This window comes from Macrosteles quadrilineatus, unplaced genomic scaffold (assembly GCF_028750875.1).
Source record: "Macrosteles quadrilineatus isolate MER2022 unplaced genomic scaffold, UCM_ALF_1.0 Scaffold_4__1_contigs__length_99947679, whole genome shotgun sequence".
Classification (NCBI taxonomy): domain Eukaryota; kingdom Metazoa; phylum Arthropoda; class Insecta; order Hemiptera; family Cicadellidae; genus Macrosteles; species Macrosteles quadrilineatus.
The window spans coordinates 40,805,930-40,831,558 of record NW_026542597.1 but is presented as its reverse complement, the minus strand read 5'-3'; the positions used below and the strand labels follow the sequence as shown (position 1 = coordinate 40,831,558).

The 25,629-nt window shown below is 35.6% G+C and overlaps 2 protein-coding genes across 3 annotated transcripts; one reads left to right on the top strand and one right to left on the bottom strand.

Moving 5' to 3' along the window:
• The first annotated feature begins 6 nt into the window (after positions 1-6).
• Positions 7-15,222, top strand: LOC128991924 (bifunctional phosphoribosylaminoimidazole carboxylase/phosphoribosylaminoimidazole succinocarboxamide synthetase). The gene is made up of 8 exons (XM_054415209.1): positions 7-239; positions 3,778-3,990; positions 5,178-5,356; positions 6,736-6,940; positions 12,087-12,283; positions 13,223-13,373; positions 14,011-14,225; positions 15,024-15,222. The coding sequence occupies exons 1-8, from the start codon at positions 227-229 to the stop codon at positions 15,132-15,134; spliced, it is 1,284 nt and encodes a 427-aa protein (XP_054271184.1). The 5' UTR covers positions 7-226; the 3' UTR covers positions 15,135-15,222.
• A 685-nt stretch (positions 15,223-15,907) lies between these two features.
• Positions 15,908-20,795, bottom strand: LOC128992652 (general transcription factor 3C polypeptide 6). Of its 2 annotated transcripts, none has more exons than XM_054416340.1 (4): positions 20,671-20,795; positions 19,773-19,954; positions 18,436-18,723; positions 15,908-16,318 (listed from the first exon to the last, which is right to left on the bottom strand). In XM_054416340.1, the coding sequence occupies exons 2-4, from the start codon at positions 19,935-19,937 to the stop codon at positions 16,253-16,255; spliced, it is 519 nt and encodes a 172-aa protein (XP_054272315.1). In that variant the 5' UTR covers positions 19,938-19,954; positions 20,671-20,795; the 3' UTR covers positions 15,908-16,252. The 2 variants fall into 2 exon arrangements, with proteins under 2 accessions (XP_054272315.1, XP_054272314.1); XM_054416339.1 differs by lacking the exon at positions 20,671-20,795 and adding an exon at positions 20,386-20,439.
• Between the last annotated feature and the right edge of the window lie 4,834 nt (positions 20,796-25,629).

The window sequence follows — 25,629 nt, the reverse complement described above, 5'->3', positions numbered from 1 at the left end:
CTTCACATAATCCACGTGACCGAGCCAAGACAGCAACAGGTTTTTGTTTTTGAGACATCAAGTTCAAGGTTCAATTTGAGGTTAGATAAGAGCTGCTTCTTGTCTATTTTAAACTTGAAAATCCTCCACACTCTCATTATAGTATAGTAGTACTTAGTAGTGTTGGTAGAAAGAGAAGGCAGCAAGTGATATCTTGAATATTTACAAGTGATATAGGTACCTAGACATGGCTAAACAAGGTTAGTGGTAAACATATAGACTAGGCCTACTGCCTACCTAAGTAAAATAAACTTAAGACTTACAAAATACTCAATATTTTTATCAATTGGTAAAGTTTCTTGTACAGTTTCTTAACTTTGCTACGCTAAATTACTATCGATTGGAAATATCAATTCGATTAGTTAACCTTCATTCGATTTTTTCATAAGTTAAACTTAATCAGTAAGTTTGGCTACTTAATTACTTAAGCCGCATTTACACCAAAGTTGACAACCAAAAGTTTACAACCAGAAGTTTACAACTAAAAGTTTACAGCTAAATGTTTCTCTGAACAAATTTGAGAAACTACCTAGTGGAAGATTTTTTTGTGGAAAACCAAAAGTTGCTTCTCACTAATCTAAGCCGCGTTTGCACCAAAGTTGACAACCAGGTTTTCGGCTAGTTTCGGAAACTTGTTGCTTTTTCTACAAAATGCAGCAACTTTTTCTGTCGTCAACTAAGTTTAGTGGAGCAACAAGTTTTCCACTAAATTTTGGTTTCCCGCTGAGTCGGTAAGATCAAAGAAAGTTGACAACAAAAAGTTGAAGACTAGTTGCTACGCGCTTTGCGCAAGCAACTTGTTGAAAACTAGTGGAGAACTATTCCCCCTCCCATATTGTACACATATTGTAAATGTGTATTATTGAATTATTTTAATTATTATAATAGGGTAAACGTTAGCTATCTTTCTATTTAAAAATCTTAATTATGCCTAATAACTCTGGATGTGTATAGAGCTACACACCACGCCCGTGGTCTGATTTTGATTAAAATTTGTATGTAGGTACTAATCCATAATATCTCCAGGTATTTTTGAATTTTTATTTTTAATGGTGATTTTTCCAAAATACGGAGAATTTGATCTTGAAATGGCTGACGACATCCTTGACACACTGTACTTATTATTACGCGCCTATTCTTTGGCAACAAGTTTTCCACTAGTTGCTCTAAATTAGTGAGGAGCAACATTTAGTTGTAAACTTTTAGTTGTCAACTTTTGGTTGTAAACTTTTGGTTGACAACTTTGGTGTAAACGCGGCTTTAGATCAACCACCGTGGAAAACTTGTTGTCAAAGAATTGGCTATCGCCCGACGTCACACCCGGGCTGATACAGGAGCCAGGGGAAACAGTTCTCCACAAGATGCCTGCGCAAAGCGCGTAGCAACTAGTTTTCCACTTTTTGTTGTAAACTTTCTTTGATCTTTACTGAATCTCTGCGAGAAACCAAAATTTAGTGGAAGACTTGCCTCTCCACTAGTGGACGACAGAAAAAGTTGCTGTATTTTGTAGAAAAAGCAACTAGGCCTAGTGGAAAACTTTGGTGTAAACGCAGCTTTAGTTTAAAAATATCTATTATAAGTTAATCGATAGTTTCAATCTTATGCCAGTTAGGCCCAACATAGAACTGGGTCAAATTATAACATTGCCTGGTTGTAAATAAACAGGTTTGTTTCTGTATCCAGGTTTTCCGAAGCTGCTTGAATGGTACAGGCAATTTGAGCTAAGTTATATCTAAAAATTTAAACTTGATCAGTAGCCTACATACTTTATTGATTTGCAAGCATGTTTTATTTTTTATGTTGCTCATAGGCTGGCTAAGGTATGACAATCTTTTTGTAATACTTCAACCTATTCCGTAGTAGTCTCGTTAATCAATTGGCTTCCAATTTGTCCAACTGCCAATTTGAAGGACACTTTAAAATAAGTTTAATATTAATTTGTCATGTCTCTGTTCCCACTGCCCACACTATTCTATGAGATAAAAATTTGGGTAGACATGTTAAATTGTTCATCAGGAAAAGTTTTGAGTCAATTTTAAAGTTAGGCAAACTGAAACAAACAATCATCTAGGCCTAGTGGTTCAGGCTATCCTGGCAAAATGTAGCATCATGTAATAGTATTCTTCCTTATGCAGGTGCTATTTTTAGTTCCAGGGATTATGGGTAGCCTATAACATTTTTTAAGAAAATCACTGACAAAATTACTATAGCTTCCAACATCTTCTTACCTTTTTTCTCATTACAGTTCAATTTTTTGGACAAGTTTGTTTCAGGCTTATAATTTTCAATGATGTTGATTTCCTGTGGTTTGGGTTTAAAATGGTTTTCCTACCATCATATTTTAACTTAGGCCTATCGAAAAAGTAAACTTTACTTGGATAGAACAGATAAGTTACCAAAGAAATAAGCTGATAAATCCTTAGAGTTACATAATGTAATGCAACTTGAGTGATTTTGTTTATGTAACTGTTATATAAGAACAGCATATGAATTGAGGTTTTACTGACATAAACTAGTTTAGGAAGTTAGTTTGTTTGATATTTTATTAAAAATGTCAATATTTTTATCTATATTTGAAAGACAGTGTTTGGAAAACAATTTGATGTGGTTTTTACAGCATAGTTTGTAGTTTCACATTGTTTTAAAGTCCAGATGAATCCAGAGAGTAAACTAAATCAGTGTGAACCTCTCAACACTTTTTCAATTCTTCTGTAATGACCTAACGACCTTTTTCCCAAGTTTGAAACTGAACCCTCCAGATCAATCTTATAGTAACTTCAAAGTAGTTGACATCTTTGTTTAGCTAAAAAGTACTAATTATTGAGCTATACCGTGCTAGTTTAAAATTTCTTATTTCGAAAATTCAACCACAAACCTTACAATTGAATTGGTAATCTTATCTTACTAATATTATAAATCTGAAAGTTTGTGTATGTGTTTGTGTGTTGCTCAATCACGCATAAACTACTGGACGGATTGGGCTGAAATTTGGCATGATGATAGCTCACATTCCCGATTAACATTTAAGCATATTCTTATCTCAAAAATCCTTTCGGGCTCCGCCCCAATGGCTCTGTAGTTCCCCATTTTAACCTTATGAGTATTCATATTTAAAGGGAATTAAAGAATTTAGTCAGCTGTTTCAACTTTACAAGTTGGTTCTATAATATGCAATAGCATTAAAAAGTTATGAGGTTTCCCAACAGGGTGCAGCACTATTATTATTTTGTTTTTGCATATATGACAACAGCTAATTTGAACTAAACAGCAACGAAAAACTGTGATACACAATGAGAACTGCCAAAGTAGGATTAATTACAGTTATTTTTGAGTTTTTATATGTGCAGTGGTAGAACATAATGGCAATGGTAGATGTGTTATACTACCTATATCATACCGTAAATTTATGAAACAAATTTTATCAAACTGTGTCCTCCCCCATTGCAAACACAAAGCTTGATTATAACTGCAAAAAGCATTTTCTACTTATATGCCAACCCCGTACGAAGGACGGGTGCTCTGCTAGTTTATCATAAATTTACTAAGGAAAATAATGAACTATCAAATTATTTTCCACCACATAGGATATGTGGATCTTGGTTATTACTATTGATGCAATTTTCAATAATTATCTTAATAGTTAATGTTTTAGTTGTTAAGTTAAGTCATTGACTATTGGATACAGAAGGTTAAGTATAAAATATTATAACTCATTTCATTAAGATGATACCATTTTAGGTTCAGTAATCGGCGGGTACAAGATTGGAAAGCTTATTATCGAAGGTAAAACCAAACAAGTATTTGAACTCCCAGAACATCCCAATGAAGTCTTGATTTTGAGCAAAGACAGAATAACAGCTGGTGATGGCGCTAAAGCTCATGACTTGGAGGGAAAAGCAGAAATATCAACACAGACCAATGGAAAGATTTTTGAAATTTTAAACTCTGTTGGTGAGTATTTAACAAAAATATCACACGGGTTTTAAAATATAAATTACAGGTTTACTGCTTCAAAAGGTTTACTGCTGAAAAGGTTGGCTGCTTCAATTCTGAGAAAAGTCTGTAGCTTTTTGATAGTAAAAAAAAAACTCTGCTTAAACAATCAGTTTGGAAGAAAGCTCCAGAAACAAAAAAAGTTTTCTACATGAATCATCATACCCTTACATAATCAAAATCACAATGCCTATTTCTTCACCCCCCCCCCCCTCATACCATAACATAGCCACCTGCCCCCTTCCCACAATATAATCAAAATTTAGGGGTCTGAATAGGGGTAGGAACCAGCGGAACTACTGAACAAAAAAATCAATCTATGTATTTGTTTTTCAAACAGAATCAAGATGCATAACTAATTGTATCTTTTTAGGCCTACCCTGTTATCTATACTTGAAAACATTCGACAAACAAAAAACATGACACCATGAATTAATGACGTGTGTTATTTTATCATAATTTTCTCTATCAACAAACAATAATAACTTGTTATTTATTGACAAAATGTGTGGTATGGGAGTCAATATTTGTTCAAAATATCACAGACTGAATTGCTTTAACACATAGCTTTAACTTTTTTCCCTATAGCTACATTTTTTTTTAATATACTTATGCAACAGTGTAATTAGGCTAATAATTTGTAATTAAGTTGTTAAATGTTTTTCTGGTCTTAACTGCAGACCAAATTAAATAGTCTAATTGGTCATTATCTTCTCACTGATTACATAACATTGTAGTTTTGTTGATAACCTTTCTATATTTTACCAGTTTCTATCTTTGATCTACAGTAATTAAACTATCCTTAAACACTAAACGAATAAAAGCCAAAAACAAAAAAACATTTAGTGTGTTTTTTGTGTAATTTTTTCAACTAAGTTACAGGCTTTCTTCTCAATATCTTAATTTGATATGTTTGTACTTTTTTTTAAGAAACTAGCGGAACCTGGTGCACAGAATCTTGCCCAAACTGGACACATGAGAAGAAGGAAATGCTCTCCAATGTATCTCCTATCAGTCTTTTTTTACTGTGTCCATGAATAATTATGTCTTAACTTTAACTTGCACCAATCTTTAACTTCAGTAGGCTAACTTCTTTCCAGTAAAATTGTGATAAAGTTTGTTTTTAAATTGTATGACTTTTGCAGGTCTTAAAACAGCTTTTGTAAAGAGCGCCACCAAAACTGCTTTCATCGCAAAAAAATGTGAAATGGTTCCTATAGAGTGGGTGACTCGCAGAGTGGCATTCGGCTCATTTTTGAAACGTAATCCAGGAGTCCCTGAAGGTTACCGGTTCAATCCACCCAAGCAAGAAACCTTTTTCAAGGTCAGTTTGTATTCATTTGAGGAAGTGAGTTACAATAGTGCTTTTCCAGAGAGAAAATACGCGACTGGTAATCAGCACTCAAAGTTTTAGTCCAATGAAAGAAATGGAAGGGACTGTAAATAAAGATTCAAGAGTTTTATTTTGAACCAGGTTGCAGTGTTTATTATTGAATTTTTTTAATTTAAGTTCCCTAATAACATGTCAACGTTGAAAAATTAACAAGAACAAGACATAGGCTGTACCAAAAAAAAGTGTTTAAAGTTTAGAATGTTGCTACTGTATTTTAAACCTCATAAAAAACCTTTAGAGCACACAAACTGACGATCAAAATTAATATTTATATTAGTTAACTTCCTTTAATCCCTCATGTCCAGGACTGTAAAATAAACAAAAATATGTGAAAAACTTGTGATTATGAAGCTAAAAAAAGTGTACTGTGCAGATGTGCAATATGGTTTATTCAGTTTCAGGGGAGTGTTATTCTTGGTGGAAGCCATCTTAAACTAATCTTGAGTGTCAATTCATGTTTTAGCGAATTTCCCATATAGGGAATAAGCAATTTAATTTTTTTTCTTACAAAATTTCCAAACAAAAAATCAAGCTCTAAAAAACACTAAAACAAAAATATTTTTTTTGTCGGATTAAAAGGGTTTATTATCTACCTTAATTTGATCTTCCACATTTATGTACGAAATCGCTTCATATTTACAAGGAAAATACAAGATGTTAAACCAGTAGTGTCTATTAATGAATTTCCACGCTTATCATGTTTAATAACAATATGGAGATACAGTAGAACCCTGGTTAACCGAAATAAAGGGTGGAGAGCCGTTTCTGATAACCTATTTTTCGGTTGCTAAAAATAGCCAATGTTTTACCACAGTGTGTAGGAAAAATTAATTTAAGAGAATGTCTATATGAGGTAATTCAGTGTTATATTTCAGCTACAAAAATGCTACAATGGGATAGAAAATACTTTAAACCAGACAACTGAAGTTATTAAAACATTTTACAGCCCTATATTATTTTATAGAACCATTTAGGTTAATCCGGGTTTCGGTTAACTCAAATTCGGTTAACAGGGGTTCTAATGTAAACATGAACAATAAATTAATGAATTGTAAAGGAAAATAATTTTTTCTATATTCACATTTATACATTTGAACGTGAATAGTTAAGTCAACCTGATAAGTTTTTTTTGACAATCAAACAATGTATAAAATAACAAATGCCGTATAATTGTTGCACTTAAGTGAAAACTTTATCAAAAATGCTTGAACACAATTTTTTGAAAACTGACTTATTCTAGTCAGATTTGGAAAACCAAGTAGTCTACTAGTCTCAGTAATTAAGTTGCAACATATTTTCGTCTGTTCTAGGACGATGCCAATCACGACCCGCAATGGTCAGACGAGCAGATAGTCTCTGCCTCCTTCCAGTTCTATGGTAGAACCATCTCCAGGGATGAGGTAGACATGATGAAGCGTATGTCCGTGGCTGTGTTTGAAGTGCTCGAGAGAGCTTGGGCATCCAGAAACTGCGCTCTCATTGATATGAAAATAGAGTTTGGTGTCAGCCCTCAAGGTACTGCTGGATACTTTCCCTTTAAGTGATTTTCCTGACTAGTCTGTAAACAGTTTAAACCAGTTCGGGGAAAGAATTCTAACCAGTACAAAGTCTTATTTAAGCTTATACTTTAAGTACTTCCTGAAGTGTTCGTGCTTTTGGTCTGTATAGAGTTCACATTATTTATTACCATATGTTACATACAAATAACAAGATTGTTTACTTTTTGTTGTCAGTTAGTTTTTACATGATTAAAATCAAGTTTCGTTTTACTAAGTTGTACTTTTTAATTGTATAAGTGAATACACGTTATTGGCGACGAGGAATTAGAACTCACACAATGCCGACATCAGGTAGACATAGACGACATCAAGACGATCCAGGTACCGATCAAGTTCGTAATGAAAAAAGTATTTGTAATTTTAAATGTGACTTGTTCGACCCGGACACAGTAGAAATTGATGTGTGGCACATTAAGTTTACTACAGGTCTTAAACTCAATGGAATTAACGATGATGAAACCAAACGCTTGCTATTCATAAACGCTTTGGGTACAAATGTGTTAAGCACACTGGTTAAGCTTTGTAGACCTAATGATTTAAATGACTTTAAGTATGAAGAACTTTTTAAACTATTGTTGGACAATTTTAAAACTAAAAAAATCGCCATTGCAGAAAGAGTCAAGTTTTTTTCACTGCGTCAGGGCTGCAAGAGTCTGACGGAGTTTGCCAATGTTTTGAGGCATAAAGTAAATGATTGTCAATTTCCCATTCAATTTTTCCAACAAGCACTTGTTACCGCTTTTGTAATGGGGATATGTGATAACAATATAAGATCCAAACTCATGGAGAAGGATTATGAAACGTTCTCAGAAGTCATTAACGTAGCTAATTCTCTTTTTTCAGTAAAAGATGCTTCATTAAATAGTTTTTCTCAGAGGGAAGATTGTAATGTTTTATCTCTAGGACCATGCTTTATATGTAGTGGTAAACATCTGAAAAGGAATTGTAACATTAAAAATCCAAGATGTTACAAATGCGGGAGTAGGAACCACATAACTAGAATATGTAAAACGGGACAGGTGGAGAAACGACACCTTAAAAGCAACATTGTTGAGAATGGTCCAAAGTCAAAGGAATCCGGTAGTAACGTTGTTGATAATGATGTAACTAGCTATAATGATACGAACTCTTTGGGAGGAATACAGGACGTTCTTTCAATCGGAAAGCAGGCAACCTTTTACCCGATACTTATTCTTAATATCTTACTCAATAACCAGATCGTAAGGATGCAGTTTGATACAGGTAGCTGCGCTTCAATTATCTCAGATCATACTTGGAAACAGATAGGAAAACCCAACCTTTTGTTAAGTAAACAGAATTTTACTTCATTTACAGGTCATTGTGTTAAACTTCTTGGTGAGATGGATGTAGAAGTTGTTTTTGCAAACGTTAAAACCAAACTCAGAGCTTTTGTCGCTTCGGGTGTCAAACAAAATATTTTGGGAAGAGATTGGATTACACCTTTATTTCTCCACAAAATATCACTTTCCGATTTGCAAAGGATATCATGATTGATTTGTAGCAAACGGATTGATGTTTGAATTAACAATTGTAACTTACGTCAATCAATCCAGTTGTGTATTGGAGGGACGTACGTTTCGACCTTTAGGCCATCTTCAGCCCCGCTGTTACACTAAGTTCCATCCTTAGTTGCATTGTTGGTGTAGCAACCGCGTCAAATATTTACAATTAAGAACATAAAAAACACGAAAACACGACATTGACGAAGACGAACACATATTAACAAAACTATCACCGTGCGCACGGCTGAACGGGCTCGGGACTGCGGCGTCATTTATTTAATTGTAAATATTTGACGCGGTTGCTACACCAACAATGCAACTAAGGATGGAACTTAGTGTAACAGCGGGGCTGAAGATGGCCTAAAGGTCGAAACGTACGTCCCTCCAATACACAACTGGATTGATTGACGTAAGTTACAATTGTTAATGCAAAGGATATGTTCAGAACCGTATAAACAAACCTTACAAGTAGAAAATACGGATCAACAACTTGCCAAACTTGTGGATGAGTTTTCTGACGTCTTTCAACCCAATGAAAATAAATGTCCAAAGACAACTGCTCATTTGTACCTAAAAGAGGGTGCTACACCAGTGTTTAAAAAGGCAAGGCCTGTTCCTTTAGCTTTAAGGGACAAGGTTAAAGAAGAACTTGACCGGTTAAAAAGAAATGGTATCCTTGAAGAAATAGACCATTCAGAATGGGCTGCGCCATGCGTGATTGTAAGAAAACCGAATGGAGCTATTAGAATATGCGCAGATTTTTCAACGGGACTCAACCAAGCATTAAAGGTGCAGCAGTTTCCATTACCAACTCAAGACGATTTATTGACCAAGATAGGTTCTGGACAGAAATTTACTACCCTTGACCTCTCTGATGCTTACCTTTCTATTCCCGTGGACACAGAATCTAAAAAACTCCTTGTCATTAATACTATTTTTGGTCTTATGCGATACAATAGACTGTGTTTTGGCGTAGCTCCTGCTACGGCAATTTTTCAAAAAAAGATGCATTCTATGCTTTCTGGATTAGATGGAGTCGCTTTCCTACTGGATGATGTCATTATAACAGGAATAAATGACACTGAACATCTAAACACGTTAAAAGAGGTTTTGAAACGCATTGAGGACAATGGTTTTTGTTTAAACAGAGCTAAGTGTCACTTCATGAAGGAAAAAGTCAACTATTTGGGTCTATGTATTTCCAAAGATGGAATTTCGACGAATCAAGACAAGATAAAGCCCATAGTAGATATGCCTGAACCCCAAAACATTAAACAGTTGGAATCATTTATAGGAATTGCAAACTTTTACTCAAAGTTCATCCCAAACTTTTCTGAGATCTGTGCACCATTAAACAAACTAAGGCAGAAAAATGTTCAATGGACATGGACAGAACAATGCTCTCAGTCAATTAACCGTATTAAAGATGCTTTAGTTTCCACTCCTATTCTAGTGCCATTTAATAGTGAATTACCTATAGTGGTTGCAGCCGATGCTTCATCAGTGGGGATTGGTTGCGCAATTTTTCATCGATATCCTAACGGAGAAGAGAAGCCGATCGCGTATGCTTCTAAAACACTGAACAAGGCAGAGCAAAATTATTCGCAAATTGAACGAGAAGCTTTAGCTTTGATTTATGCTATTAAAAAGTTCCGCATCTACCTTTGGGGCACACATTTTCTGATCCAAACAGACCACAGACCTCTATTGTCTATATTCGGATCCAGCAAAGGAGTGCCAGTAACCACGTCTTGCAGAATACAAAGCTGGGCTTTGTTTTTAACAAATTTCCGTTTTGACATAGAATACGTTTCTACTAAACTATTTGGGAAAGTTGACTGTTTAAGTCGTTTGCCTTTCGAGGAAGATATTGATTTTGACCAAGCCGATGAGAGTTATAGCACCGTAGTTGGATTAATATTCTCAGGTAACATAGATTGTCTACCAGTTACAGCTAAAGAAATCAGTGAAGAAACGTCGAATGATGTCACTCTTAATCGGGTCAAAGAGTTTGTATTAAGTGGATGGCCAAACAAGACAAACAATCTGGAGTTAAAACCCTATGAGTCAAGGAAGAACGAAATATCCATACATGAGGGCTGCCTAATGTGGGGGGTTAGAGCAATTATCCCAGAAAAGTTCAAGCAGAAATTACTTATGAACCTGCACGACACTCATTTAGGAATGGTAAAGATGAAGGCGTTGGTCCGAGATCGTTTTTGGTGGCCATCGATGGACAGTGACATCGAACACGTGGCAAGAACTTGTGCACTATGCAACTTGTATGCTGCAAGAGAACCACAGAGAAAGTTCCTCAGTAATTGGCCGAGATGCACTGACCCTTGGACCCGTATACACTTGGACTTCGCTGGACCTTTCCTTAATAGTGTTTTTCTTTTGGTCGTAGATGCATACTCCGGTTGGCCAGAAATTATCAAGTTGAACTCTATGACTACTTCAGTAACAATCAAACAAATTAAGCTGTTAATATGCCGATATGGAATCCCTAAAACCATAGTGACAGACAACGGACCCTGTTTTACGTCCGTAGAATTTGCACAGTTTTGTAAAGCATTTGGAATCGACCACGTAACCACTCCACCTTACCATCCGTGTTCCAACGGACAAGTTGAAAAATACGTCGGTACCATGAAACAGGCGTTGAGAAAACTTTGCCAAGAACAATCCCCTAAAGGTTTGGAAGCTGACTTAAACAACTTTTTATTTAAGTACAGGTTAACACCACACATAACTTCTGGAATGTCACCTTCTGAGTTGTTTTTAGGATGTCAGCTAAGATGTATCTTAGATTTAGTTCAACCCCAAAAAGGAAGTCAGATTAAAACAGAAGAGGAAGAAAATAAAGAAGATAAAACAAAAGAGAAAGAGAATAAAGAAGGAGCCACTACTAGCCTAAAAAACTTCAAAATAAATGAACCTGTGTTTTGGGCAGAAACCAGAAACGGAAATGTTGTGTGGAAACCCGGCGTAATCTTGAAGATACTAGGGCGAAACGTGTGGAAAGTTGAAGGTAACGATAGAAGAATCTTTAAAAAACACGCTGACCAACTAAAGCATAAAAACCTTCTTGAAGACAAGGACAGTAGTTCAATCTCAGCGAGAAGGTGAAGTGTTCGTGCTTTTGGTCTGTATAGAGTTCACATTATTTATTACCATATGTTACATACAAATAACAAGATTGTTTACTTTTTGTTGTCAGTTAGTTTTTACATGATTAAAGTCAAGTTTCGTTTTACTAAGTTGTACTTTTTAATTGTATAAGTGAATACACGTTACTTCCTGTTGTTTGTTTTGTATTAACTGATACAGATTGATCATAAGGCTTTTATTGAATGATCCTAGCTGGAGAAACAGTCTTGGTCACTGAGTAGTTTTTGTTAAAAGAAATATTTGTTGAAACAAAAGTAATTGTTACACACTCGATTATTATAAATGAATAAGAAAGCTACATATTGCATCCCACTTTCATACGAATATAGGTAAAAATAAACCTAGATTACTTAAGGACTAGAAGCTTTATAACACCTCTGGAACCTTATATTATAACTGATGTTCCAGGAGAGATCGTGGTGGCAGATGTGATAGACAGTGACTCGTGGAGGCTGTGGCCGTCCGGAGACAAGCGACTGATGAAGGACAAGCAGGTCTACCGCAACCTTACAAACGTCACTCCGGCTGACCTTGAGACCATCAAGAGCAACTTCAAGTGGATAGAGGAACAGCTGGCGTACCTTGCACCCCCCTCCACTGGCTTGGTATTTACTTTTTTTAAACATGCTTTTTATAGCTCATTCTTATTAATCTTTACATCTTAACAACACATCAATCTTAACAAACACTGACTGCAAATGAGTCTTTAACTCATAAAATGATGATTCTTAAACTGAGTTATGAAAATTGATTAGTCAAAATAACACTGATGCTCGTAACCAAAATTTTTATAAAGTGCAATTGAGTCATGTGTGCATTCAGTTTTTGCAAATGGCAAACTAAAGGCAAACATTATGTGAGTGCATAGGCTTTGTTTTCGTTACAGTAATCCAGGGTTGCCACCCTTCCCGATTCTGTTTGGACAGTCCCAATTTTGGTCCCTTGTACGCGTGTTTATGTTCATGTTAATCCGGGGGGAGGGGGGGCCCGTCCCGATTTTTCCCTAACCAAAGGTGGCAACTCTGCAGTAATCAGTCAGTTGCTTAAAATGTTGCACAGTTTCAGTTTTGTAAATGATTTGTAAAGTTGCAGAGTCATGTAGAACTGAAGCAGTTTCTCATTGAGATATTGTAGGCATACTGTACTGAAATAGGCTTTATTTAAAATCTGGACATCAACTGATGACAAAAGTAGTCCTCAATTTCCATTTCCTCCCTTGTTTCTTTGTCCTGGATATGGTTTAATACATGTCTACAATACATACATAACTATTCATTTAAGATAACCAATTAAAAAGACTCATATCTGAGAAAGTCCTCAAAATTATAACATGTTGACCTTTTGGTGACTAAGTGTATTATTCTGGTTTTTGCAGAATCAGAAATTAAAAATGTTGTGTATTGTTTAGCTATTAATCTGTTAATCCATTTTGTTTTCAAACATCAATCACATCAGATGTAATATAGGTCCTACACCATTAAAAACCCCCTCACTCCGTATGTCTTCTAGTAGTTGTGGTTTAGTTAAAGTTGATGTGACTGCAGGTGGTGGTGCTCATGGGGTCTCCGTCTGATGAAGAGCATTGCACTAAGATAGCCAACCACTGTGAGAAGCTTGGTGTCAAGTGTCAACTGAGATGCACCTCGGCACACAAAGGCACCCAGGAGACTATGCAGATACTGGCCGAGTATGAAGGTAGATACATCAAACCATTACTTTTACCTCCCTCTCCCTGGCTACTGAAAACTAAGTAGGTTTTTGGCCTCGCCAATTATGCCTCTCCCTCCTGTATCTTCGGTATATTTCAGATGTTTGAATATCTTTAAGCACTTGCCTCTTCTATCCCTGCCTCAACCTGCCATACAGCCTCCTGCATTCCGGAATATATCTGTCCAGATTAACTATGGATGTATTATTCCCCCTCAATAAATGTATAGCCTGTCTCAATCTTCAGCCGTTTATTGAAGCTACAACATTTGGGTAGTTATGTACATGTCATTATAGTTATCTTTTTTGTTACACATCACAAATGGAATGGGGTCACCAAAATACCAGTCAGAAATCATGTATTAGTCAATATGATTTTTTTACATTATTATTTCATTTAGCGATTTTCTTACATTATTATTTCATTTAGCCTACTAGACTTACTATTTTGACACTTTTTTAAGAAATGTATCCAACATATCTAGATTGAAATCAGTAACAATGAGTACACTACCTGTAGATAAGGAAGTATATAAATATTTGTTATCCTATAATCGTGGGTATTTTAATTACCTCTCCATTCGGAATGTATGTTTATTAGCTGAACCTTTAATGTTGTTTGCAGGTAGCAACATGCCTGTGGTGCTGGTGGCTGTGGCTGGCCGCAGTAATGGTCTAGGCCCTGTGTTGTCTGGCAACACTGTGTTGCCTGTCATCAACTGCCCTCCCCTCAGCCCAGACAACATAGACAGAGACATCTGGTCATCCCTCAACACTCCTTCAGGTCTCGGTTGTACCACTGTGTTGTATCCGGAGGCTGCCGCTCTGGCAGCTGCTCAGGTATGTATTGAGTTCTGCCTTGCATTCACTATTATTGCATATGTTTAATTCCTACAGCAAGGTGCATCCAAGCCAAAACCTAAATATTTAAAAGAATTCCTCCTACACCTAATTGTTCAGTGTGGTCCTCATATGATTTTAAAACAATGTTACTGTTAAGTGTAGTTTTTTAGGAGAATTTAAAAAAATGTGTAAGTTTTTGGTTATCAGTTTTATTGTTGACTATTGTGTCACTCTGTGTCCACTCGCCCGTCTGCCCTGGTTTGGAACTTTTCTCTCTGGTTACTCGATACACAACAATACTTTGATGGGGAATGGTTTGATTATTTTCTAAAACTGTTTTTAGTGCAATACAGCGTGCCTGGATCATGAGGGTTGGATTGGATGTTTTTAACAGTTTAATGGGGTCACAAAGGTGCCGTCCCTTTGTAGCCTACCGATGTTTTCTAGGAAATACCATTATATTTATTTATTTGCAAATTCTATTATGCAACACAAATGTAAAACTAAACTATTTAGTTAGCCTTTTGCACTTCAGTTGTTTGTTTTTTATATCTTAAAATATGCTAGTCAAAGGTTTTATGTACCTTTCAAATTTACAGTCCATACCACAGTTTAATAAAATTTCTCACCTAATTACTCTAACTGTGATTCCTACGTGTCAATTTCTTGAAGAATGCAATACACTTCCATGAGCAGTACTTTTGTGCACAATCTTGAATTGTTAAACTATTTACTATCAGGCTAGTGGATTTATTTGTTTTTAAAGTTTTGTTACCAATTTAAACTATTTTCCAGATTCTTGCTCTCAACGACCACATCATCTGGTCCAGACTGAGAGTTAAGGCAGTCAACAACTACATCTCGCTGAAAGAAGCTGACAAAGTTATTCGCTCAAAGTACCAGTGATAGTCATACGTAATTTTGTACAAGATTGTTATTTTTTACACTGTATGTTTTGTACTCTCTCTCAGAGAATTATAAGAGCATTGCAATACGTGTTGTTAATTTATTCTACCTTTTTCCATTATTTGGGTGGTTAGTGTGCCAGATGCGATAAACAAACGATTTTTGATACAGTTACCTGACAAAGTGGGCTTCCTTGCACTGATTATAGCACGCAATGTAGCTAATTGCTGCCTTTACTACTTTTGCCGCACTCTTTTTCCTTTTGCCGCACTCCAGTATTCTAACCAAACAACACAAAACAGTGTGCTTTTATTAGGCACGTAATACGTGGACACTTGAAAATAAGTTGGCAACACTTAAAGATACTACGACTACGATCAGCTGGTGCAGCATTTCCCATTTCGTTCAATGCTTGGATTTAACCAAACCTAAAAACGTCTTGTATAGTGTTTCAAAGTCTAATTATTTAAATGATGTATAGTAACTGAAAGGAAAAATAAAATGTGTAACGCTTGTGCAAAGTGCCTTTGCACTCGAGAAACTTTCCACACTCGCCTGCGGCTTGTGCGTAAGCATTTTTCTCATGTGCATCAAAATGCCACTTCGCACACTAGTTACACAAATAAATAACTATTGACTGTAGATATAATTGGAAGACTATCCTTGTGTGCTGTAGATAACATGGAAGGTTATTAGATGGATTTTGATGCATCTTAATCTGGAATAACTACAAACTAAAGCCTTTAAATCAGAATAAAAAATACATTTGACCAGTTTTTACATTTTATATTTACAAAACCATTGAATACAAACTGCTACTTAGTACGAATATTTAAGTTCATGTACAAGATTATACATACACACACACAAATTGAATATGTCACAGTGTACAAAATGTTCTATCTTCTACATTTGGGTACACACTTTAAGAACATTAAAATGTGTTCCAAGATTATGAGCAGAATGTAGTCTAAACTCGTGTTTTAGGTTATGTGTAAGTTTAATGTTACTTTGTTTAAAAGATTATTCTGGATATACTTCTTTCTTTGGAGGATTCTTGCATTGTATGGAATGTTTTGACGCATTGGAATTGCTTCAAGTGTTATAAAACTCCAGGTTTATGACGTGTGAGAGTTATCATTGACAATGACATTGCTTGCTGCTTGTTTTAAAGGTGCTTGACCCTGGAAACCAAAATATTGATGAAATACTAAAACAATAATATCAATCGACCCATTTACACAAATATAAACTGCAATATTTGGTAAAACTATATTAAGAACTAAAAAACTTACGCCAGCTAGCCTGCACAAACTACTGGACCGAATTACACGCAGTTGGTACCAAATGAAAGATATTTTCCTGTAGATGTGCAGAATCCCTTTATAAATTAAAATGGGCTAAAAAAATGAATTTGAAATTTAAAAAAACTAACATGGGCCTTATGGGTTGCTATGCTGGTGACAAAAATATAAACAGAAAATCCAATCACATGTTTTATTTACAGTGTGAGGTGAAAATATAGAAGTCTGTACATTACATATTTTTGGTCAAGTTTCCAACCACTGGATGATTTCTATTTTACTATATTAACCATTTTACGGAGTCGTTCAAAGAAGGTATCGTCTGTGGCAATTAGATTAATGTATCTGCAATACTAAAATGATATGGGAAGGAAGAGAAAAAGGTCCATGATGTAGGAAAAATAAAGGCAAGCAGTGCGGAGTGTGGGAACAGTTTGTGGCAGTTAGGTCAATGTATCTGCAATACTTAAATGCTATGGGAAGGGAGGGAAACAGGTCCACAACGTTGGAAGTAGTAAAGGAGAGCAGTGCAGAGTGTGGGAGCCGTTTGTGGAAGCTACATTAACGTATCTGCAATACTTGAATGCTATGGGAAGGGAGGGACACAGGTCCACAACTTAGGAAGTGGTGATGGAAGTTGTAAAGGCGAGCAGTGCGGAGTGTGGGAACTGTTTTAAGCTTACGTAAGCTTACCACCCTGACCATACTACTGGACCGATTTACACGCGGGTTGTACCAGGAGAATAGGTTATCGGTCCTATAGGTGCAGGGTATATTTGTATTTTGACAATATTTATGTTAATTGGATCAAAATTGGGAATTAAACATTTCTTGTGGAGTTTTTACATGGGACCAAAATTTTAAGCTTACAACAACCACCCTGACCATACTACTGGACCGATTTACAGGGGAGGGCTAAATCTATATATTAATAGACAACCATGTTTATAGAAAGCCTTTTTTATCAGTTCCTGTGCATCAGGGAAAATCTACGCACTGTTAGAAAGATATTTGCCTGTAGATGTGCAGAATCCTTTTATAAATTCAAATATGCTAAAAAATAAGCACAAAAAATTAACATGGACCTTATGAGTTGTCATGTATGTGACGAAATAATGACAAAACTGGGGTGAAAATAGAGAAGTTTGCACAATACGGTAGGCCTACATAATTTTGGTTGAGTTTTCGACCACAGAGTGAGCTCCAGTTGTTATTATTATATATTTTATTTTCTAAACAATTATTGTTTAGCGTACGGCCATTGTTTATTGGATACTGTAGTTGACATCCTATTTACATGGACAAGCTGTTGTCAATTTTTTACAAAAATAAAATGTGCCAGTGTCTAAAATTTGATTTTTTACCTTATTTTTTGTTGCTCACAAGAACATCAACTAGGACAGTAATCGTGTGATTAAAAAACTAGCGACAACTTAAACGTGGGGATGTAATGTCTAGTTATATATATCTTGACCTTAGTCACTAACAAAACTACAAGATCGCACCACTTATATACTCCATTCGTACTAGGCTTAAAAAATCATACATTCGTATGGTTGTCATTTCAGAATAATGTAATAAAGTATCAATAGTCAAATGTACTACTGTATCAGGTACAATCAATTTGAAGACAAGTAGTACTTTTATCCCTTTTACCATTTAACATTTATGGATTAATGAAAAGGGCTCTCCCTACCTTTGCCTAAATTCAAAAATTTAAGACACTGACATGTTCAAACATGTACCGAAGCTTTGACACCTCTACTCTATGCGCCACCATCCCTTTTCTTTCCGGTCCCTTTACAGCATGGGGTGGTTATTTTGTTTAATATATTAAAACAAAAAATATTACACGACTAATTTTCTCTTGACAATAGGTCTCGAGATGCTGGTCTACACTATGTTCTCCTTTTAATGGAACCTTGAGCCTAAACAGTATTATTTAACAAAATGTTCTTATATTACACTAAAATAAAAATAATAATAAACTTCCTTACTTCTTCGATTTCCATAGCCTCCATAGGCTGTGGTTCTTTAGGATTGTCTCCAAGTGCAACAGAATTTTCTGTAATACCGTCTCCATCCAGTAAACTGAGACTTTCATTCTCTTTGGTCTTTGAATTGATGAATACCCTGGACAGTTCTAAACATTTGCTAGTCTTGTATTTATAGTTCAAAAGTGTTTGTGGCGTATCGGAGAACACAGGATCAGCAGGCGGAGGTGCAGGTTCTGCCTCAAAAAACAGATTTGTGCCCACAGTATCGTGCCATTTACCGCTGAACATCTGCAATCATCAAAAATACCATTAGGCAGAATAATTATGGAAAGCAAGCAAAGAATCCTCCTCTGCGTTTGGCACCAGGTGTCTACGGGTACCCGCAATTTTCTGGTCAGGCTGGCCAACAGTTGGCTTGAGAGCTTGATTCGGGCAGGAAATAATTTTTAGGCCAAGGTCAGGTCCGGTAATTTATATTGTGCAAGCAGCACGATTTTTGATTGAAAAAAGTGTCTTCAAAGATTACCCTATCAAATCCACAATTTAGCTGTAATGGCAGGAGACATTCATGTTTTACTGTGACAGCAGTATATGCTCACAAATTTGCCGCCACTACAAAAATGTTTGCGATATACCATGATTGCAGAAGATGGTGAAATGTTGCGGAGGGGAACATGGTGTGTGACCGTGGAAGATATTCACAGTTTGGCTACGACACCTCAGTAGACTCTCACAATTTTGCTGCGACCTCTGTACTGTATATAAGCAGTAATATTAATTGCAGCTTAAAATACTGCAATCAAACAGTATTTTAAGCAAACTGTAATCTAACAATATATAATAGCCTATCTTTTAATAGCCTACTTTCCAAAGCAAACCTCAAAATGTTTTATTGGCCCAAAAAAAATAGAGTTGCCTGCAGACTCCAACCATCACACCACTGACTACGAGCTTTTGACCAGCTCTTCTGCGATATCTTGTCCCCATTCTACAACAGGAGGCGTTTTCATTCATATAAAGTAATCTAGACAGAGCAGTATTGTAAAGCCTCACAACATCTTGTATTAATTGGATAGCCAATACCATTCACTAAATATCGTTTATATTAACTGCAGGTAAACTAATCTGCCTAAATTGTCAAATTGCAGCTCCTTTGTTGTGGAGCGGTTTTGGAGTCCTTACATTGAATAACAGATAAACTGACAGTACGCAAGGAGACAATGAAGGATATGAAGTTCACTTTAAAGGCGGTAAGGCAAATCAATCCAATATCTGGTTTAGTACGGTAACTAAGATGTATTTTTAGAGCACAATTATACAGTTTTACCCTACCGTACCTGAGTCCCCATCTGAAGAAAAGGTTCGTCTCCATCAAGGCCAATAACTTTAATTAAAGAATCTTTTTGGATCATCGATTCATCTATCACAGCATCAAAATCAGCATACACTAGAATCTCTTCTTCCTCAATTTCTTCAGAAACATTAGCATCTGTTGCAGCCATAGTTTGTACTTCAAGCACTAAAATGTCAAAGAAAATGTTTAAGAGAAGGATGATTTTGACTAATCTAAGCTATGATCATATGAGCAATGGCCTCCATCTCCGTCTCTGTAACAGACTGAATAAGATCAGCAATGAAGGAGGATTTCAACTTTGTGTTCATAAAAAAGACTTCATACCTATGAAGAAAGAGTGTGTGGTAAAGGCAAAAATATTTTTAAACATGAAAAAAATAAGTAGCATAAACTGTGTTAAGCCAACAACTGAGACGGTAACGGTATATTCTAGAGGTAATAGGCCTAAGCTCGTTAACATAGTGTGATATAGGCTAGGCCTAATGACACTGCAACAAATAATTTGATATGCATAGGAGTATATCTCGAGATTAGCCTAACACACAGTCGGATATCATACTATTTACATAAATAAATGAGGGTAACAAACTGATTACTTATAGGATTATGCATGGCCTAAAAATAAATATTTAAACTGGAGTAAATCAAGGATTCATCAATATACATAAACTTGAAAATAATTAAAGAACTATAGGCCTAATACATTTCATTGAAATGGCGACCATACAAAGTAAGTACAGTAGGTATTTTAACAACTAGGCTAGATATATATATTACTGTAAGTTAAATCAAATTTTGCAAATCTCACTTGGGCCAACCACATTTTATTACTTGGTCGAATACTATTTTTTAAAATATTCAAAAATATCTAAATGAAATACCTTTTAGGTAATAATAACCTAAGAATTAAACGTGCCAATTAATTAGGTACAAAAAAGGTACAACTTTTCATTTTTATTACAATTATTTACAATATTTACATTTTTAGGTTAAAGTTAAATTGACAGACAACGTAAACATATGAGTGGGATAAAGGGGATAACGATAACATATAAACATGACGGGTCTGACTTAGGGGAGGTACGAATGAGGCATTTAGTTCAAAATTCCTCCGTGAACAGCGCTGTAGTAGAGAGCACTTTGGCAATGAAGGTTTGCTAATCGCAAAAATAGTTCTGTTCATGAAATAAAATTATAAATGTCTCAAATTCAATTTTATTATTTTTTAATTATAAAATTAAACCATGATAACCTAACCGAACTAACCAAACCTGCTGATAAAAAAATAATACCTATAACAAAAGTTTAGTAATCGGAAAAATAATTCTGTTTATTAAATAAAACTAGAATTTGCTCAATTAAAATTTTGTAATGACTTAATAATAAAATTAAACTGTAATAACCGAACCAAACCAACCAAACTTGCTGATTATAAAAAAATCTTGGACAAAAAGTTAATGCTACCAGCAGGATTCGAAACCGGGACCTACAGTATATCAGCCCGTCACGCTAACCATTAGACCACCGAGGCCGATGGCTATCGACCGTTTTGTTAAGGTAAAGGCGTTCCCTCAGCTAATAAGAAGCCCACAGCTGTCATCGTAGCCTCTTCTATACCTCCCCTGAGTAAATACCAAACATGACATGATGATTGTCTGAGAGACTGCTTTTTCTTAATGTTGGTGAAAACATCAGTATTTTTTAAACTATGTAATTGTAGTATTATCTCTTAAATTATAGCATTGGTTTATAAAGTTGATCACTTAAACAATTGACTCTGTTGGAAAATAAACTTTGGAATAATTATTTTACATTTTTGTAACACAAAAATACAACTATTATATGTTTCATATTATTTTTTAAGGCAAATATGAGTGAATAAAGTATGATGCCAATGTATGATTAATAATATGCCATCTTTTTTAATGTCCTACTAAAGTTCAGCTGATTCTATAGCAACTAGGACCATTTCTTACCACGCACAATAACCGAGGTAATTAATAAATTAAGTTGAGCCCAGTTTAAGCCATCAAATCAGTCCTCCTTTAGAATTTGTACAGCGAATATAGGTTCCAGCAGCTACACTCTTCAAAGATCTATATAATTAATACGCTACAACTATGATGTTATATGTCTCTCTGAACATTGGATATCTAAAATAAATGTAGACTTCTGCACCCTTAAGGGCTACAATCTAGTCAGTAAATTTGCCCGTGATAGCTCTAGCAGAGGTGGAACTCTAATTTTTTCCAAAAGTGAACTTCAGTGCTGTGAAATTAACCTTTCAGACTTTTGCATTGAAAAGTCTATTGAAGCGTGTGCTGTAGTTATAAGTAAGCACAAGCTTATTCTTATCTCTATATACCGCACACCAGATAGCAGTGTATGGCTATTTCTGGAAAACCTGGAAAAAATCCTCCACCTTATCTCAAAATGGCCCAATTACAAAATTATAATTGGTGGTGATGTTAATGCCCAGTTCGACGTTACCAAGCCAAGTACTCCGGTCACCAGACTCCTGAACCTATTAAGACAACATAACCTGTATCACCACAACGACCAACCAACAAGATATAACGCCTGCCTTGACAACGTGTTCACAAACTGTGGCAGCGACAACCTCTCCACCTCTGTTGTTCCTTGTCACTTTTCGGACCATGATGGACTCGCTCTGTTTGCTATTATATGTAAAAACCTTGAGCCTGTAAATACAGACGAGAATACCTTTATAAGGCCTTTCTCTGAACACAATCTCACACTTTTTAAGTCAAAAATGCTCAACACTGATTGGACAAAGGAATTGACTACCCTTGGAACACTACAACCAGGTAACATTTTTCAAAACTTTTTTGACACTTTTATGCATGAGTTTGCTTTGTGTTTTCCACTGATTAGATCTAAGCCTCAGAATAACAAGAACACACTTAAACATAGTTGGTTTGATGATAATTTATTCAGGCTCAAGGAACAACTTCATCTTAAATACCTTAACCTTAAGTCTAGTAATAATTGTCCTACCCTTAAGTTGGAATATCAAAATTCTAAGAAGTTCTATAGAAAAGCAATCAATGATGCCAAGCTAAAACACAATGCCAAGGTAATAGAGAACTCGCAAAACAAATGCAAAACTGCTTGGAAAATTGTAAAAGAGAACTCTGGTGGTAGTACAAAAAAAGTTGACATTCCCTTGCATCCCAATGATCTCAATAAAGGTTTTATTGACTCTGTAATTAGTATTAGATCTGAGATAAGTAATGTAAATACTTCTTTTGATGTTTTTCTAAAGAATGCACCTCAAACAAATGCATCTTTCAGGTTTGGTTATGTAACTTGTGATGAAGTCCTATCGGTAATTAGGAAAATGAAAAACTCAAAAACAAAAGATATTTATGACATTTCTAACTGGTTCATCAAAGAGACCTCCTCCTGTGTTGTTTTCCCTCTCACAGTATGCATAAATGCTTGTCTTCAGGAAGGACACTTTCCTGAATTTTTAAAATTGTCAAAGATCTGTCCGATTTTCAAAAAGGGGGATAAAGCTAGTCCTCAGAGCTATCGGCCTATCAGTCTGGTACCGACTTTGGCTAAGGTAGTCGAACATGTGATTTATAACCAGGTGAGAAATTTTTTTGAGTATCATGCTCTGTTCAACGAACAACAATTTGGTTTCAGGGCTGGACGCTCTACTACGGGGGCCATCGATGCCATGGTCCGCACAGTCTTCAATTGTTTTGAAAGTCGAGAGGCTGCTTGGGCCACTTTTATTGACCTAAGCAAGGCCTTTGATTGTGTTGACCATGGCATCCTCCTCCAAAAGCTGGAGTATTATGGTATCCGTGGTGCGAGCCTCAGCCTATTCAGGACATACCTTGCTGATCGAAGACAGGCAGTTTGCATAGGCAATACCTGGTCCTCTGTCCTATCCACTAACTGTGGAGTACCTCAGGGCTCAGTATTAGGTCCTCTCCTGTTCCTCATTGCCATCAATGACCTGCCCTTCAGCCTCAACTGTGAAGCATATTTGTATGCAGACGATACCACCATTCTAAGTAAGGGTGCAGATGTAACGCAGCTTGTAGCTGCAGTGGAAAGTAGCCTAAGTTTGACCTCTGAATGGTTTGCAGCAAATAAATTCCTTGTCAACGAGGACAAAACACAGTATATGCTATTTAGCTTGCGGCCTATACCTCAAATGGAGGAAACTATAAAAAACAACTCAAATGTTAAGATTCTTGGAGTAATTGTTGATCCCCAACTAACTTGGAACTCCCAGGTACAACATATATGCACAAGACTAAGTAGGCTTACTTTTTTATTTAGAAAATTAAGGAACCTTCTGCCTGTAAATCATCTCAAAAATGTTTACTTTGCACTTGTCCAGTCAATTCTAAGCTACGGGATAATCCTTTGGGGAAATAGTTACCACATCAATGATGTTCTTGTTGCCCAAAAAGAGATTATTAGAACTATATTTAACAAAGATCAAAATGAACATTGTAAACCATTATTTATTAACTTTAATGCTTTGACTGTGATAAACCTTTATATTTATAATGTATTGTTATCTAGTTTTAAGTTGCATGAAACCTTTGCTCTAAGGGGTGATTTTCATTGCTTTGACACTAGGAAAAGAGAAAACCTTGACATTCCTTTTACAAGACTGGAAAAGATTAAAAGAAGCCATATTATTATGGGTAGAAAGTTGTGGAACAAACTATCGCCAAGAATAATTCAACTCCCTTACAATAGTTTTAAGAATGCAATTTATGAATGGCTTGTCAGAAACCCCCTGTATAAGATTGATGAGTTTTTTGCTCTACAACCAATGACATAACCTCAAATGATTATTTAATACCAGCCTTGCATGTATTTTCAGCCTGTCTATAGCTTATCTGCTTTTGTATGATCATTTATTTGCATGATTTGTAATAATTCTTTATTATTACTATTAGTTGCTTGAACTTGACTTGTGCCTCTACCAGCATGTATTTATATAATTTGACTGTGTCTCATGCATTTATATAATGTCTATAGACGAATAAATATCATTTCATTTCATTTCATTTCATTTCATTTCATTTCATTTCATTACATGAAACTTTGTCGGTTGAACTCCTCCTTCATTTCTTAACCGATTTTATCCATTGACGTCTCATTGGAAAGAGCGTGTCGCGTAGATTTGCAAACTGGCCTTACATTTTTTTAAAGTCCCTTGGGCTCTGCCCCAGTGGCTTTGAAAGTTCCCATGTTATCCTTATGAAGGACATAATTGTTTACATTTTGATCAGCTGTATAATTTAATTGCTGTTATTTATTTTTGAATTCAACGAAACGCATTGGGTACTGATTTACTGATTTTGTTTAAATTAAATATTTACTACTTTAATTTACAATGTAAAAAATCGAGAAATCCTGGGCAATTTGATATATTTTGCCTCATATATTATGAAGAACACATACAATATGAAGATTCCCACAAACAATGAACAAGTATGTTAGCCAAAGTGTTAATATTTTGTAGGAAATACGGACTTAACTTTATGATGATTGGCAAAGGAAAACACTATAAGGCTGAATTAAACTGGTACGGCAAGGACATTATATAATCCTACTAATATTATAAATGAGAAAGTTTGGATGTATGGATTATGGATGTATGGATGTATGTTTGTGACAAGTGAACGCGAAAAATACTGGTCGGATTGGGCTGAAATTTGGCATGATGATAGCTCACATTCCCGATTAACATATAGGCATATTCTTATTTCAAAAATCCTTTCGGGCTCCGCCCCAGTGGCTCTGGAGTTTCCCATGTTAACCTTATGAGAAATGAAATTATT